The 18142-nt window shown below is 39.3% G+C and overlaps 1 protein-coding gene across 1 annotated transcript in view; it reads left to right on the top strand.

Annotated features, from left to right (window-relative positions):
- si:dkey-175m17.7 (uncharacterized) overlaps positions 1-18142 on the top strand; it is a 39966-nt gene that overhangs the window by 12427 nt on the left and 9397 nt on the right. The window contains exons 2-4 of the mRNA XM_004076687.4: positions 4990-7082; positions 7494-7796; positions 10897-11161. Of these exons, the coding sequence (XP_004076735.2) occupies positions 5006-7082; positions 7494-7796; positions 10897-11161 (2645 nt within the window). The 5' untranslated portion in view covers positions 4990-5005. The remainder of the gene's footprint in view (positions 1-4989; positions 7083-7493; positions 7797-10896; positions 11162-18142) is intronic.

Below are 18142 nucleotides of genomic sequence, written 5' to 3'. Positions count from 1 at the left end.
CACTGCTCGAAAAGGTTTTTTTCTTATAAAAAAGAGAATAAGTTTATGAATTATAATTTTTGTAGGTTTAGATTGCCCAAGTGTGAGATTAAAAAAACTGTTTTGATAGTTTTTAATAGGGACCATGCACATCACAGAGGAAAATGAGGAGAAATGAGGAGCTTGAATATTATACCCATAATGCACTGTAATGCTGCCCGCTTTCCTTTGTTTGCTTGACGCATAAATGTCACGTTAAAGTTAACCAGTCTGCAGGATTGTGGAAATGTCTGCATTTTTGTGGCCCACTCTGTGTATGAGCGAAAAGTGATCAGAGTGATAGTGACTTCCACCATGATTAAACTGGGTCAATGTAACCCCCACCCCCTCCACCACAGGCAAGGCTGGAAAAGGGAACAAAAAAAAGAGAGCTGAGGACACCATCACCAGAATCTGTGCACGGATTTAAGCATGGGGACGCTGGAGCGTGCTTTGCTCTCTCCATGGGTTGGTAATCGTGTCGTTGTGGGACTGAAGACATCCCGAGATTGTTTTGACGTGTTCTTCCCTCCTCTGTATGTCTGTGCTTTACACTGCTATAATCTGGATCCCTGTATTCTGCCCGCTGTTGTTTCCATGAGCCAGTGTTGTCATGACTATCTGATCCTTCCTGTGCTCCCCCTCACTGACTTTCAAAGTGTAGCTTTGAAAATATTCCTGTTAAAGGAAAATCCACCCCAGCAGACTGAAAGAAAAGATTCCAGCTTAAGAAATCTCCATTAAAAGTACCCTTAAATTCTTCAGTTATGTTTTTCTTATTTAAAATACGGCTGATATGGATAAAGTATGAAACACCTTTACATTTATAAAGGTTTCAATCTGACTACCATGCCAGTCTCTTTTTGCAGAAATTTGTCTTTGTTGTTTATTAGCAATTGTAAGACTGAATGAAAAGAACAACATGCACAGATTTACTAAGGAAAAGATCACATAAAGCCACAGAACAAGATGCACACATTTTGAAATTGATGTCAAATGTTTCCCATCTGGTCAAATTCCACCATACGAGTTTAGACCAGTTTTTCCTTCTGACTTCCTGTTTGTAGTTGGGTTCAAATGAAAGTACCTGGGGTCCGGTCAGTTTTCCCCAATTACTGCTTGGTGGCTTGTAACACGACCAAGTCCGTCCCCATTCGCATCAAAGAAAATGTCCCACTCCAACTGTCTTTTATTATCATCGTGTATATTCAGTGCGTTCCCAGTGGTCTTTTAACTATGAGTATGCTGGTTTTACCCAAAATCAAGAAACCTGTGCTGTTTTCAAGGACATAGTGTCTGCAGAACAACAGGGGATAATCAAAAATTCACCTGAGTAGTGGGTGGGCTGTTTGTGCGGAGTGAGCCTGTCCTCATTTCCCATCATCACTTTGTTTACACTCTCTCCCGCCAGCTTACAGCCCCTCACACCATCTATCCAGCCGTAGAATTTAGACCCAGATGCCACCTCAGACCAAAAAAAAACAAAGACGTACATGGATCTATTCGTCTACAAGTGGATGCATCAGATTGGAGCAGAGCAGGAAGCCAGTGTAGATTTTACTTAACTACAAGCCATTATTCATCTGCTCCTCATGCGATTTTAACCATTGTGCTATCCTATGACCCAACCCTTACATTGACATGTTATTCCTACCATGACAAAGGTGGATAAAGGTGAAAATGATTTCATGTAATCTATGGAAACCAGTGAAGATCACAAATAATTGAAGAAAAAAGGTTCAGCGCACTGTCTAGTGGGTCTTGATGACCCAACTCCCAATGTTAAAGTGCCTAGGATAGCACAAGGGTTACGATTAATTTTACTTTATAAAAGTCCTCCATCATTATAGAAATGCCAGAAGAACATGTTATTAAAACTAAAACTTGATCTTCTTTGGAGTGGGTCTTTAATGACAAAATAAGTTTTGCAAAAAAAACTTTTGTAGCCTTTCCCTCTATGGAGGTATTCCCGTTTCCTCGTTTACTCTGCTCCTATCAGCTTGTTGTTTGCAAAGGCCAGGGTGTGAAAACACCACATTTGGCTACAATAAAGAAGGTACAAAGCTGAAACTCTGGTTTCAAATTGGTTTAAAACAAATTAATACTCTTTGTGACACACCCAATAATCAATCAGCACTTGCAATGGACAGTCTATAGGAATGGATCAAATAGTTTTGGTTAATTAGTTCAAAATTTTAGCTCTATTTGAATACAGAAAGACTGGTTTTCATTAATCTATTTGAATTTTCATCTACAAAACACAGTATCAGCTCATATAATCCTATAGATATATATATCTAGATATATTTATATATCTAGATATATAGATGTAAATTAAGCTTAAATTTGTATTTCTGAGTACCGGTAAACCTTTATTCCAATCGTTGTAAATCAGGTGGAGACACAAAAATGTAATTTGAAAAAGAGCTATTTGTGACGTGGAAAATACAACACAGGTTTTTGTTTTTTGTCTAAAAACAGAATCATCATTATTAAAAGATCACTGGGAACGCTTTGAAAACGGATCAAAAGTTGATTGGAGTGAGACTGTAACAGCTCCTTTGAGATAAACTCAAATCCAGATTGAAAAATCAGGCATTTTCTGAGTTTAAACTGTCAAAATCTAACAGGGGTTCTTTGAAATAAAAAAGACCAAATTATTTCAAGAAATATGGAAAGTTTTTACAGTTTCAACAGAAAGTCAGGCACATTTCTGTTGGCAGGATTGAGACCAAATGTTTTCGTCAATATACTATTCTTTAAAAACCCCCAAAATACAAAAACATCTTACTGTCGCGTTCTTTCAAACAAAACTTCTTTTTTGCTGTAAACCTAAAGTAAAAGGACATTTAAGCAGAAACTGTATTTACCAGCATGTGAGGGTGGATTCTCAAAACCATCTATGATTCAGAGTGAACCCTTAATGCAACAACAAAGTAACATGAACATTATACTTTATGATCAAATATGGACACATGTTTATATTTTTAAAATAATTTAATTACAGACGTTTTATTACAGTGCTTGGACTTTTTTATACTACGGTTAAACCTGTGTGATGTCTTTCTGCTGAGTCATGGTGTGAAGATTTCCTCTCCAGCTGAGTTGTGTTACTGTGTATGTGGTGACCTTCTGTTCATACCATGGCCTGAACAAGTGTTGGTCTCTAATTAGCCCTAAAGCACCTGGTTAATTTGGATTATATCCGGGTTTTTATTTCAGAAACTCATACGCCTCCTCTGAACAGAAAAGTCTACAAAAAGACAAATTGCCACTGTAACTGTCACTGTAACTGTAACTGTAACTGCTGGTAACTGCAAAGTCAGCAGTACAAATATACATTTATTTTAGAATAAATAAATGTATATTTGCCACACATTGCTGTAGTACTTTATGCTACAGTGTTATTTCCCACGAATACATTTGTAAAAATGACGATTGATTAGACTAAAGTTCCAAATCTCTATGCAGAAAGAGCCAGTGTGGTCATCAGGGTCAGATGATGGTCTGCTAGGCAAACACTTGTTTTACCAAATTCCTTTGAAATCAGACGAGTTTTTAACTGTCTGACCTGCGGCCGTGGTGTTAACAGGTGTTGAATGCATGAGGAAAAGGATGCAAATCCATTCCAGTGCATCATGCACCTCCTTGTTTTTGGAGTGTTTACCTCCTTGCTACAGCAAATATTCAGAAGAACTATGTGACGCATTTGACTGTATACAAGAACTGGACTGAGTGAGTGTGACATTACTCAAAGAAAATGACTTACTTCCAGCTCCGACAAAATGAAGTCAATTCAGTCGCCATTTTTTCATACTATGGATGTTGCCATGTTGGAACCAGAAATCATCAGTAAGTCAGTAATTAGTCCAAGTTGGTCCGAGTTAACGTTTTTGTGGCAACCCTTTTCGCCAATAGGGAGTGAGCTTGTCCACACTCCTACCAGTTGAAAGTAGGCTGCATTAAAATCTGTTAAAATTTTTGAATGTTCCGTGTGGGGGCCAGTGGGAACCACACATTCATTAAATTTACAATACTAAAAAATTAATGTGAAAAAAACAAGAACATTTTAAAAACAGGTAGCAGACCAAGAATTATTAATTTGAAAAATTAATTCTCAGTTAAAGGCTAAATTCCTTCACCACTCACTACATAGTGCACTATACAGTGCATTCACCATTTTGTTGTGCTTTCTGAATGTACAATTCCAAAATCAAGGGCCCTAAAAATACTGCTGAGACTTCTGGGAAATTTCTAGGGTACCCACAATTTTAGCATAGCTTGAAGGAAAAACAAACAAAACAAATCAGCCATGTTGCGTTGTGGCAAAGTCTATTACAGTTAATTGATTAATTACACTAGATTACAGTAGACCACAATTCATTGCGTGGAACAGTTTTGTAATATAAATAAGGATTTTCATTCATTTTTTCACAAACCATCCACATTTTCATCATCAGAACAAAGTGGATTCATAAATGTAAAATGCTCGTACTTATTACTTTTTACTTTGTAAATTCGTGATGTCATATTTGTCATTATAAAATAGTAGTGAGTATAGTGTTCAAATTTCTTTTAAAATCCAGGCCACTAGATAATCCTAAACTATATAGTTTTTTAGTTGGGGAGGAATTCAGACATACGAAATTTGATTTTGACTTGTTAGAACCAGCAGGTACTTCCTATTTGTGTTGCTAAGGGGGAGGGGTCCCTCAGTCCATTTCTCATATACATTCAATGTGTGACACATTATTATGGTTCTAACATTTTTGTTTGTTATTCACAAGATGGCTTTAATAGTGACTTGTAGAAATATGAAAGAATTTCATGAAATAAAATTCTTTTTCAAAGAATTTCATGAATAGTCATGAAAAGATTTTTCCTCTAAAACTGACAAAGTGAGTCTCAAACTTTCAGCATTTGATCCTAATATTTTTTTTTACTTTTCTGTGTTTTTGTCTCATTGGACAGCTTTGCATAAACCCAGATGCCTCCCCTCCCTCTTGACGAGCGCATAGTGGTCATTCAGCGCCCAAAAAACCTAGCTTTTTGTGAAGCATCCCCGGAAACCATCTCCCAACACCCGTCTCACATTACCTCCTCTTCTAATGGACACAGTTCTCATCATCCTCATGTCCAACCGTCTCAGTCCCAGTGTTATTTACCCTCCTACAAGTCTCAAAGTGTGGAATGCAAGCGCAGGTCCTCCCGAGTGCAAAAGTGCAAGGGCGAACACCCCGTCATCCCGCCAGTTGTTAGACACATCCCAAGCCACTGCCACAGCAATGGCACAGTAACGCTGGGCCCACGGCTGCCCTCCCACACACATACCATTGATATCAAGGTGAAAGTGGACAAAGGTGGGAGAGGAGTACCCAGCAACTCGTTAGGGCGTGGTGGAAGTTTAAAGGGTGGCAAAGGGAAAGGTGTCTTCAGTCAGCTGGATCAAGGACAGTGTGAAAGAAGAACTGAAAGCACAGAGAGGCCAAGGGGAGTGGAACACAAGTCACAGCGAATACGCCAGCTGTCGTCCGGCCCAGGAGGGGTCCTTCAGTTTGTTCCCGCTCAGGCACAGCAGTATAATTTCCGAGGTGAAAAAGAAAAGGAAAACGCTAGCTTTCAAAACAGAAGCGAGCAGAAAATTCCCTCTTTGAGTCACAAGAAGACGTCCAAGCTGGGAACTGCCCATCAGAGCCATAACAGCCACAGTCTGCCCTTCCAGCACAACTCAGTCCCTGTGCCCCATGCTGCCATCTTAAACTCAAACCATCCTTCGTCTTTTTCCGCCCAGTCCTCACATGTCCCAGCCTCGACCCAGCAGGCTCAGCGGCCTCGCTCCAGGGATCAGCGCCCTCATATTTTTCATGGGCTTCCCCTCTCCCCTTGCTCCTCCAATGCTGGAGGGTTCCCCAGCCCTGACCACACTTGCACCATTGACTGTAGGCATCCTTTTATTTGTGGTTGCTTGAGGCTGGTGAGATGCGGGGCATGTAAAGGAGATTCCTCTAGTTTCCGAGGGCGGGGAGGAAGCACCTCCACCTCATTTTCCTGTGGTCCTAATGTTGAAGCAGTTAGAGGAGGCAGCAAGGAAATGAGCCTAAGAAATCTGGGTGGGTGTCTTTCCACCACATCCACATCCAACACATCTTCGTCCAACAGCACTGTGTCCGACTGTCGAGCAAACCTGTTCAAACCTCTCCGATGTGCCTCTTGTTCAGGTGAGGCCAGAAACTTTGAGAGTCCTGCAGTCCTTCGCAAAAAATTAGTAGGAGGATGCTTACCTTGCACTCCTTTGTCCTCCACAGCCCCACTGCGGGCAATACAGAGCTGCGTCACAGGTTGCAACCCCAAAGCCTCTCAGACAGGCAGTTCCACCTGCAGCTACTGCAGCAGTGACCCCATAGTGGTGACATACAACCCTCGTCGTGGCAAACCCCCAGGAAGAAGCATTGGAGCCCCTCATCCAATGGCTATGTTCCACCCCAACGGTGATGACTACAGTGCACGCAGTAAATGGCCCGAAGAACTCGCCAACAAGATGACCCAATCTAAAGGCCAAAAGACCAATTCAGGTTTAGGAGCAGGACTTGGAAAGAGCTGTGCAGTCCAGAGCCAGGGCGGTAGCAACGGGACAAGCCCAGTCCTCCTGGACTGTCAGAACCTCCAAGATTATGCACAGAAGCATTTTATAGACCTGGCTGGCCGAAGGCAGTTTCAGCAAGGCAAAATGTCAACAATTGATTTTGTGGGCTCCAGGTTTGGATTGAGGTATGACGAAGGGCGCAGTTCGCTCAAGAGGCTTTTGACAAAAGGGGAAGAAGCAGGCTTTAGCGATGGCCCTGACCAAGATGAAACAACGCCATATCACAGATCTCCATCCCCCCGCTCAGTGTCCCTGCCATCACCCGTTTCATTTTCTCCCCCACCCTCCGCTCCGAGCACACTTATCAAACCCAAGCCTTGGCAGAGAGACAGGGATGGAGGACACTCGTTACCATCGGCTCAGTCACTTCACCTGGCCCTGAACTCCCTGAACCGGGAGCAAGATGAAGAGAACAATCGGAGTAAGTTCTATTTGTAGAGGGTTAATGTAGACCAGGGGTGCCCAAATCCAGGCTTCGAGGGCCGGTGTCCTACATTTTTTACAACCAACCTGCCATTGAAGCTCCAATGTGGCTAGACACACCTGATCCAGGTAATCAGCAGCAGATAAGGCAGGGTTTTTGAAAACTAACAGGAGACTGGCCCTCGAGGCCTGAATTTGGGCACCTCTGATGTAGAGTAATGTCACTAGTCTAGCAATTGTTTAATCCCCTTACATGTCACGTTTGTTTGTTTGTTTGATAGTTAGCTAGTTTCTTTTTGTTGCTAAATGATATTATGTCTAATCTATCAAAATGTAAAGGTTTTCTGATTTAGTTTTTATGGCATTTTTGAAAACATCACTTGGTTATTTTTTCTTTGTTTTCCTACAGTGCGCCTCTCCCTTCCTCTTTCCTCGTCTTTGCCAGCTTCGTTGTCCGATGAGACCGTGATGACTCCTGATGCAGAGAACGCGGTCATCAGTCCGATACTGCCCTTCCTGTTCCTGGGAAATGAGAGGGATGCTCAGGACCTGGACTTGCTGTTGCGACTCAACATCGGCTATGTGGTCAACGTGACAACACACCTACCGCTCTACCACATCAACTCTGGACTGCGCTACAAAAGGCTCCCAGCCACCGACAACAGCAAGCAAAACCTGCGGCAGTACTTTGAGGAGGTTTTTGAGTTCATCGGTAAGAAAGAATTCTGAGTATGGAAGGGGTATTAATACTTATTTGGGTTAGAGAAACTCATATTGATAATGTCCTACATTTAAAGCAGATCATACAATAATGTCGTCAGTTTTATAAGTTAACGTTTTCTGCATGTTCTTTTTCTTTTGGTCATTGGGACCCCAACCATTAACCCCTTCACGTCCTATGTTGCTTATTTGTGACGTACCATTAAAGACCCACTCTGATCCTCTTTTGATCTTTTTTCAAAGTGCTCCCTGTGGTCTTTGAATTATGATTATGCCGTTTTTAGCCAAAATTAAACTTGTCATTTTCTAGGACAATGTTTTTTCAGGAGTTCATCAGATATTAGCCTCTGAGTTGTAGGCAGGATCGTTGGCATGAAGTGAGCCTCCTTACACGTCCCATCCACCCTTTGTTTACACACTCTCCCGCAAGCTTACAGCCCCTCACACACCTAACCTACCATTAGCTGTGCAACGAAAATGGCGAGCATTATTGGCGCTATCCAGCCATACAGTTTTGAGACAAATGATAGCTCGGACGAGGAAAAACCAAGATGCACCAGGATCTAGTCATCTACAAGTGGATGAATCTGAATAGAATAGAAACAGGGAGCTTGTACCCCACCGATTGTAGATTTTACGCAACAACTACAAGCTTTTTTAAACAGCATTTTTCTGTCTGCTCCTCATTCACCACAACTTGAATAAAGAAATACTCAAAAATTTTAATATTCTTTATCTATGTCCTGAGCTGAGCTTTGGTCCAGCAGCAGTTGACCATGTCCTAACTGACACATTATTCACATTATAACATTTCTTTTTGGTTTCTTTTGAGTCATTTAGTAACTAAGAGTGTTAGATCCACAAAAGGTGCTTTTTGTTGGATTGTCCTCTTTCCTTTAGGATGTGAAAGCTCACCTGACCTCTGGTGTGAAGCAAACAAGTGAGCCCCGATTTATTTGAGAAGAAATCGCTCTGTCTACAAGTAAATAAACTTGGTTGTGGTTCACTTGAGTATAAATGGTCCAGTTCATGGACTATTTCCACTTGAGTAAACTACAAGGTGTAAATGGCATCAGTTCCATGCATCTCAAGAAGCATGAAAAAGAACATCCCTATGCACAAATCTGAGTAAACATAGAGCTATAATGTGACTTTATTTCTTCATTTTTCCTTTAATATCATGGTCAGAACTTGAACAAATGATGATGAAATTCAGATTAGAGACTAAAAAGTGACAGATTCATTGAATGGTTGGGAGTTACTATTTTAACTTACATCTTTATGTCAACTGCTGGCAACTCAAAACCTCAGAATTTTCCACTTTTTTTTTAATGGGCATGATCTGAGTCTTACCCATGTATTCAAAGTTAATGTGTTTCACAACCTCTAAGTTTTTGCTTTGTTTTTTTTAAAAAGAAAGAGTTTCATCAAATCTTATGGAGCCTTAGTTAAGGTTTTTAATTGATAAGTATTCAAAGGTAACCCAACCATCAGTCAAAGGAAAAAGGTTTAAACTTTACCACAACTTCTAGTTTTTATTGCACAATTTAGTTCGAAAATTCTGAATATGCTTTTATGGAATAAACTGTGGGTTTGTCATTGAAGGAAAATAGGTATGGAGACGATAAACAACCAAACGAAAACTTTCAAGCAAACGAGTTCAGTAAAAACGAGCTAATCCATCATCAGATCATGTATGACCTATGCTGGAAAACTAAAACCAGAAACAAAGAAAAAGATTTCATCTGTTCTTGTCTAAATGAAATAGTAGGGACCTAGTTTTGTGAAAGAACATTTTTACATTTACTGTAATGTTAAACAAAGTGGTTCTAGGGGGCCCTGCAATATTTACTCTAGGGCCATAAACTGCTGAAGCTACATTTTGTTATTACACATTTACCGTTTTTTTCTGAGTATAAGTCGCTCCAAAGTATAAATCGCCGCTCTCAAAAATTGTTTGGTTAAAAAGAAAAAAAATCTTATATAAGTGGCACTTTTACGCCAAGCCTGGCGTAATGCTGCATTAATGATGAAGACAATTCATACGTCAGATTTGTGTCCGCTGCCTCTTTTTCGACGCACATCAAATTTGATGCTCAATGCTTGTCTAAAATGTCTTCATAAATCAAAAACTCCCGCCACTTGAGGGAGAAGCTATCATTAGGTTTTTAGCGCCATCACTGGCTGTATCTCATTTACAATGAATGGAAGCCACGGATGACTGTGAAAGATCAGATTTTTTAATTTCTAAGAGCTCCACAAAAGCATAGGTAAAAACGTCTCCATGTCTGGTCTCGTCTCCAGTCTTTTTTTTTTTTCTTTTTCGGTCTACTGCAGGATCTGTATCTGAATGACGGCGCTTTCAGCGGTACTTCCGTGTCTCTGTAACCCAGTTTGATGACTTGCTGTTCTGTTTTAGTCAGTATAAGGAAAAAATAAAAACAATAATGATTAAGTCTCGATGCAAATAAGAAAAATATCATAAAGTGATATCATAAAGGAGGACATCAGATTCTCCTCCATGTTTGTTTTGGATGGTGCTTCTTCTGCATCTTCTGTCAGTAGCAAATAATGCTACACACACCAACAGTGCCCTCTAGCCCTTGTGCTATCCAAGGCACTTTAACATTGGGAGTTGGGTCATCTAGACCCACTAGACAGTGCGCTGAAAATTTTTTCTTCAATGATTTGTGATCTTCACTGGTTTCCATGGATTACATGAAATCCTCTCCACCTTTATCTACCTTTGTCATGGTAGGGATAACACGTCGATGGTCATCTTGACCCCATAGGATAGCACAAGGGCTAGAGGTTGTTAGCAGAAAATGACAGCTAACGGAGAACCAGTTGTTAATGAGAAAAAAAAGATTATTTGAGCCTTTTTTTTTAAACACATTGCTCCTGAGTAGGTCCAGGTTAAATCCACAACAGGGTGCGGTTCAGTTGAATCCCAAGTAATTCTACAAAAAATGTACAGTACCCAATGTCCATTGCTGATTTGCTCAGTCACAAATTTTAAAAAACATGAAGCAAAGTCAATTTTTTTCTCCTCAAATCGAGAACTGGCCTGATGTGTTTTCTTGTATCCACAGAGGAGGCGTATCAGAGTGGACAGGGAGTGCTGGTGCACTGCCAGGCGGGCGTGTCCCGCTCTGCAACCATCGTCATTGCCTACCTTATGAAACATACCCTCATGACCATGACCGACGCCTACAAATACGTGAGGAGCCGGCGCCCTGTTGTGTCGCCCAACCTTAATTTCATGGGTCAGCTTTTGGAGTTCGAGAGGGACCTCAACTCCGGCTTGACTCCTCGGATCTTGATGCCTAGACTAAATGGTGTGGAGACACAGGTTTGAGAGGGGTCATCGTAGCATAACTGTGGCATGAAAAAAGTGTGTGCGTTACATTTAAAAAAAATTAAGTGATTAGAAACAGTCAACCTAGCAAACACTGGTGTGTTGAACAAAAAGAGCACTTTGAATACTGTGAAACATGAAATCTGGGACTGGATGGTCCATTTGTTTTAGCTGTAAATCTTAGACAGCCTGTTTTCCATACTGTGTACCGTTTATACTAAAATGGTATGTGCCAAAATTTTGTATAGCTCAAACATTACACAGAATTTTCTTTTTTTGTGTTTTCTCAAATACCTCTTCCGTCTAACTTCTATTGTTTACATTCTCAGACATACACAGAAAGGCTGCTTTTTTTGCAATGGATCATAAAAGCATGCAGAATGTGAACGCAACGGTTCATCCATCTCTTCATCCACAACAACACTGTCGTTTTTACCAAATGTAGCAGCACACAGATCCTCGCAAAGCACTTTACTCGCCACGCTTCCACTTATTATCAGAAACGAGAACAGACTTTAGTTACTCTTCCATGTATAAATATATATGCAAATAATGTGCTGTTTTGTTTTATGATTTAGGAAATGTGCAGCAAGATAAACCTGCCTATCACAGAAGAAATGGTTTTAATTATGCTCTGCAGACTCATTAATATAAGAGCATATGTCATTAGTAAAAGTTAATGGCACTATTTGTTACGTTTTTGTTATTTTACCGTGACAACGCGCCGCTTAGCTGGCTGAGCCGGTGCAGACCTCGACTGCAGCGGCAAAGGAAGCCGATATATTTGCTGGTCATCACAATGTGTTAAATAAAGCATCAGTTCAGAGAGAAAGTTCACCTTTTACCGCTTGTTTTTGTCCAGATGAAGTTTGTTTTAAAGAAGCCAGCGCAGTGATATAGAACATTTAAGCTATGTGACCGGAACTTCTTTTGTAGGTGTGCATTATTCCTGTGCGTTATCACTTTTTAATGCACAACCAGCAGCCAATCAGATTTGACAATTCACCCGGACCATGGTATAAACCCTGGTAAGATATTTATGTGAATATTTGGATGAATTAATTCATTCTCTATAAAACACTGCTGAGTTTAAATGACAAAACAAGTTTTTAAATTAATTTTCAGAAAATTCTTCTTAAAGTTAGAGTGCAGCATTTCTGCTGCTTTGGTTAATATTTGATCTTTGGAAGAGCACACTGTCACTTGATTTAACATAAAACCGCAACAATCAACCTGATGAAACTCTTTGGTTCAAAATTTACTTTATTTTGTTTATAAAAAAAAGATAGGATTTTGTAATCTAATATTAGATTTATGGTTCTGTGTTCCGAAATTTTGAGGTAATTAGAATTTGCATAATGCTGCAGTTGCTCAACTGACCAGTGTAGGCACTTTTTTAAAATTTGCCTTTTTTTCATTTATATAAGCCTAAATATGTGCATTTTAGAGGTGTGTTCTTTTGATTGGTAGATTGGGAATATCCAACAAAAGTCAATTTACTTAGTTGATGTGAGAAGAGCAAATTCTCGTCACTGTGCCTGCTAATTCAGGCTTGATTTTTTTTTTAGAATTTTCACAATTTTCAGAATTTGATTGGTGAGGTCAGAGATTTCTGTCTGCTAATCAATGGTTTTCCATTTAGAGCGACCAAGAGTCTAAGGCTGGTTGCGGCCATGGAGTAACATCTCTCAATATTCCTCTCATTGACTTTTGTTGATTTATTTGGCAGCATTGTGTTTGCAGGTAAGCACTTTAAGCCACCCTTTTAGTAATTTGTGGTTATCGCTAACCTTTTGATTGTTCACATACCTAATAAAACAATGGTTGTGGCTTCATGATCCAATCTTTTCTGCTGAGCTGATTTAAGACAGCTTCTTCTTGTTGCCATCTTAAATTGATTCAAATGTTACCAAACCAACTGTCAAAAAAGAGTGAAATGGCTTGACAAACCTGACAGTTGGACTATTGTTGGATCAGAAAATCTCCTACCAGTTATAAGACACCCCCTCCCGTTTGTGCACATTTTTTAAAATGAAGCAAGGTGGAGGGATAAACACCGATTTCCAATAGACGCCTGTCTCTAATAAACACTGGGCCGGCGGGGTTACTTTTGGAAGGTATACGGTATGCCATTTTTAGCCGAAATCAAAGAAAAAATCTGTTGTTTTGTTGGACATAGTTTCTGCAGAGTAACAGTAGTTCATTAGAAATCCCCCTCTGAGTGTGTTCGCACAGAGCAACCCCGCCCCCCTACCCATTCCCATTGCCGAACTCTCGGGTAGGGAGCTTGTGACCTGCCTATTGTAATTTTTTCGCATCAAGCATAATTTTTTCATCTGCCCTTGAGTCACAACAATTGAAATGAAGACATACTCAGAAATGCAATTTTAAGCTTAATCTTATTTCTACATGTCCTCTATCGTCAGAAAAATGCCACAAGAACATGTTAAAAGCACTATTTCCATCGGAGTGGGTCACAAAATACCTGTCTGAGCCTAAAGCTTGAATCGACTAATTGGCTGAAAGGCGACCCAACTGAGTAAGTTATAGTTGTGATACATAAACAATCTACCCTCAAAGGCAGATAAGTTATTTAAACCACACGGAAACTGTTTTATTTATGTAAAAAAAAAGTATTTTATTTTGAAGAAGGGACTACTTTCTTTTGTCTCCAGTTCCTCTAGTTTTCAAACTTTTCATTGCAAGACATAAAGGCATTACCTCCATGAAAACAGAAGAAGAGAAGAAAATAATAAATAATAATAAGAGTAAAAATGAATGCCCGTGAGTGACATCTAGTGTTTTGTAGTGCTATAAAAGTCATGCACTCCTGTGCAGAAGGTTCAATTGTTGCTGGACACAGAGCCATACATCTAATTATTTAAGTTTTTGTTTTTTTATTGGTTTAGAAACATCCTAATATTAAATGTGGTTGCACTTCAGACTTAGTACAATTGTGTTTTTAAATTTGCTTTTCTGCAGTCAAAAAATTTCACTTGTATGTTTACACCTTTCCAAGGCCAAAACCTTTTTGGTATTACTGATAAAATGATTCTCTCCAAACTCCATGATGAGGCCACATGGTTAACTGTGTCGCTAATGCCTATGCATCATTTCTAAAATGAGTCGTTTTTTTGGTGTGGTTATGTGATTCACTGTGAGCCCCTCTTTCTACATCACATCTGAGATGAGACTGTCCTGCAGAGCGACTCTGAAGTGGACAAACATGGTGGAATTTGTGCATGATTACAGAACTACTTTGCCCACAAGTGGCTGATCAGCCTGCTGCAACATTTGAAGTTTAGACACACTACTAAGACTTAATAGCAAATTCAAGCAGATATAAGTTCTTTAGTTTGCACTTTTTTTTTAAAGTGATGCCACAAACGCATTTTAGATTAACCCATACTAGTGAGTTTGTTATGAAGCTGTTTCATATTTTTAATACCTGTAACTATTTATGTTTGTCAATAAGATGGAATTATTCATTTCTCCTCCATTATCAATTTTCAAACAACTGCCACTACCGTGAATTCAAAGGGACCCCATCCGATCGTAACTACCAAATGCGAGTCCCTGATTGGACAAAGTTCAACCTGGTTTAACTTCCAACACAAGTTGTACATAAATCTCCAAAATGGTCTTAAAGATCTTCAAAGCTTTGCATGAGGGTTTGGAACAGGAAAGCCCGAAACGCACACTTACGCGTTTACATAGACAGAAATCTTGAAAGCGCGTTGCCAAGGGCGATGTGAACGTGATGGTAATCAGTACTGTCCACAGGCTTTTTATTTTCTTTTTTGCCCTTATTTTTATAGGACTGATATTTGGTGTTGTATAAATAAGGGATGATAGTCTTCTAAAATTGTCGCTCAATTAAAAACCTGCTGGACAAGCATTTATTTTGATTTTATACTAAAAGCAGGGATTAATGGAGGACCCTAAAGGTCCCCATGTCCACGAAGTTCAAGCCTTTGTTTTCAGCAACCATTTTGAGTCAGCCTGACCTGACAACTTTTATAGCTTTTGAAAATTTAAAACTGAAGAAAATAATTTTTAGGAAACTCTGTCTTTTTTCTTAGTCTGTCTGAGGAAAAAAGCAGTGACTCTTATTATACTGTGTGTACTAATTGGTAACAGTACTCATATCAGTGCATAAACATCAGGCGTTAAACAGAAAAGCATTGATTGAGCTTAAAAACACATTTTGAATCCATGAAGCCACCAACCCCTGTAATCTGTTTTTATTGCCCCTTTGTCCACACAAACACAACTTCTTGCTAAGTTTCCTCTAAAACCAAAATGCCTTGAGCTTTGCCTTGTTAAGACGCTCCTCTGTTGCTGTCAAGACTTGGTGACCTGATTTGCTTGTTGGATTTTTGGCTGAAAACTTTGATATGGACTTTATATTTTTATAATTCTTCATTATGTTGGGTAAAGAGGTGATTCTGTTTGTTTTTTTGTTTGGTTTTTTTTCATTGTTACATGGCTTTTTTATGGTACAAGGCTGTCTGATAGAATGGCATGCTCCACTGGGACACGGTGGATCTTCAGTTAACACCTCCGCTTTTATCAGACCTCAGGAAACTGAGGTCCTCATGCCGTGAACCCGTTTTTACCTCTCGCCATTCTATCAGCTGAAGAAGAAAAAGTGCGGCCAAACAAGCTGCTCCCGTCCTCCACCCGAACCTTCCAGGCTGCAGAAAGTGTAGCATTAAACATGTGAAGAAGGCCTGTGGCTTATGGATTTTTCTACAGACTTTATATGCAAAAAGACTGCCGGAGCGATTTCTTCAAGGCCACGCTGTGCAGACTCTCATCGCAGTGCTGTGACTGCTGACCTCAGACATTTGTACTGGAAAACCTCCAAAGGGAATTCAAAATGTCCCTTGAAGAAGCGAAGGGCCAGCGTGTGTTTCGTTTGTGTGTGTGTGTCGGTGTGTGTGTGTGTACAAGTCTTCTGTTAGTGTGTTGAACTTGAAAAGCTGAAGTCGGTGTTTGTATGATAAACTTTTTGAAAACTGTGTATATTTATGCTTTGCTTATGAACAGGAACTCATTTTAAAACATTGGTTGTGTCCGAACTCCCTACTACTCCCTGCTTAGTGTACTATATTGGGTCCAAACCTACAATTCCAAAATCCAGTGGTGTGAGGCTCACTAGATTAGCAAATATAGACCACAATGCAAACAAACTGTTGTTTGTGAAAAAACTATTTTAGTTTATTTTCAATAAATCATCCAAATTTTGAACATCAGAGCACAGTGGATTCATAAAGTATGAGTAAAATGTTATTATTTGTTGTTTTTTACGTCAGCAAACAAGCTCAGTGGCCTTGTGGTAGAGTGTTCGCCCTGAGACTGGAAGGGTGATTAGCAAGCATGTGTCCAAATCACATTCACATTCAAATCCAGGGCACTATATAGTACTGCCCTATATGGTCTTTTAGAGGTTAGGGAGTGGTGAGGGAATTTGGACATAGCCATAGTGTCATTTCCTGTACCAAATATTGAATTTAGGGATGTTGATTCTTAGAGAATGAGCTAGCTAGCTCAAATGAAAAAGACCGCTTCCTTTCTACCTTTAAAAAAGTGAGAACTCTTCAGGTATGATGAATTATAGTAATGCTGTGCTGTTTTCCTGTCCCCCTCTTCCAGAGACCTAGAAACTAATGTTATTGGACCTGTGATGCCTCGCTGTTCCCACTTCCATTTCCATAACTGACTCTTTCTCAGTTGTAATCTTTTCATATTGTAAAATCTATGTATTTAGATGTTTTTACCTTCATGTACTGACTGTACTCTTCAGAAATCTTTGAGGTACACTGTGACAAACACAATGCTGCTATATCACAAAGACTTCTGTCCATCATTTTTGAGCTGAATTAAAGCCTGAGCAAACTAAACTGAACCGAAACAGAGTGGGCTTGGATACTTCAATTCATTGTCCAACCATCATTTCAGAGTCTTCCTCTTCAAGCGTGATGAAGAAAGAGGGATGCTACATGTTTCCCCTGATGCTTGTAAAAGGTTAGCAAACAATAAAGGTAAATTATGACCAAAAAGAGACAAAACTGAGAATCTGGCGTTTGGTGGATCCGAGGCAGCTAATGATAGTTTAGGGATACGCGCAATTTCAAAATACACATGATTAAACATGTTTTTAAAAAGCCAGAATTAACCAAAGGTTAATTTTAATCTGTAGTCCCCAGATTGTTTGCAAATCTCAACCAAACCGTTGCTGAAGGTCAGTTAGACATTTGTGCAACACAAAGTCAGCATGACTACAGATAAAAATCATGACCATGTTTTCTTCCAATATAAAAATCAAAACTTGGAGAAATTCTGATTTGAACTGCAATGTTGCAGACTTCCAGCTAAAATCCACCTGTTTTAAATCAAATTTTTTTTAGTCACATCTCTAGTCACATGGTTTTGTGACAATCTCCAGTTGACGGTAGTCTGAATACAGTTTAAATGCAAGGTTCTGGACTCGATCCAGACAAAAATTAAGTGGACTCGGTCCGGACCAATAGATTTTTCCAGTCTGAAAACAACCTTAAAAAAAACACGTTTGTGCATGTTTTTTTTTGGTAACTTTGTTTGAGATTTAATTACAAGCATCCACTGTTGTCACTGCCAGTTTGTGAATAGATAGATAGATGATGACTTTATTAATCCCACAATGGGGAAAATTTCATATATCTGTGGCAGCAAAAAACGACATTCAGAAATAATCTATATAACATCAAAAAAGGACATAAAAAATGACATTCATATTAAATAATTAAGAATATTAAATTAAAAAAATTATAATTACAATGATTATTGAAACTATTATCGAAAATGAGGTTCATAATAAATAAATAAATATTAAACACTACTAATAATAATAATAACAATAATAATAATAATCACAATAATAAAAATAAAATATATACAAAAAATATGTGGTCAACTGCAAATGCTCGATTCCTTGC

Source organism: Oryzias latipes, chromosome 14 (assembly GCF_053564925.1).
Source record: "Oryzias latipes strain Hd-rR chromosome 14, Olatipes_Hd-rR_3.1".
Classification (NCBI taxonomy): domain Eukaryota; kingdom Metazoa; phylum Chordata; class Actinopteri; order Beloniformes; family Adrianichthyidae; genus Oryzias; species Oryzias latipes.
The sequence above is the reverse complement of the archived record's forward strand: the minus strand, read 5'-3'. Positions and strand labels throughout refer to the sequence as shown.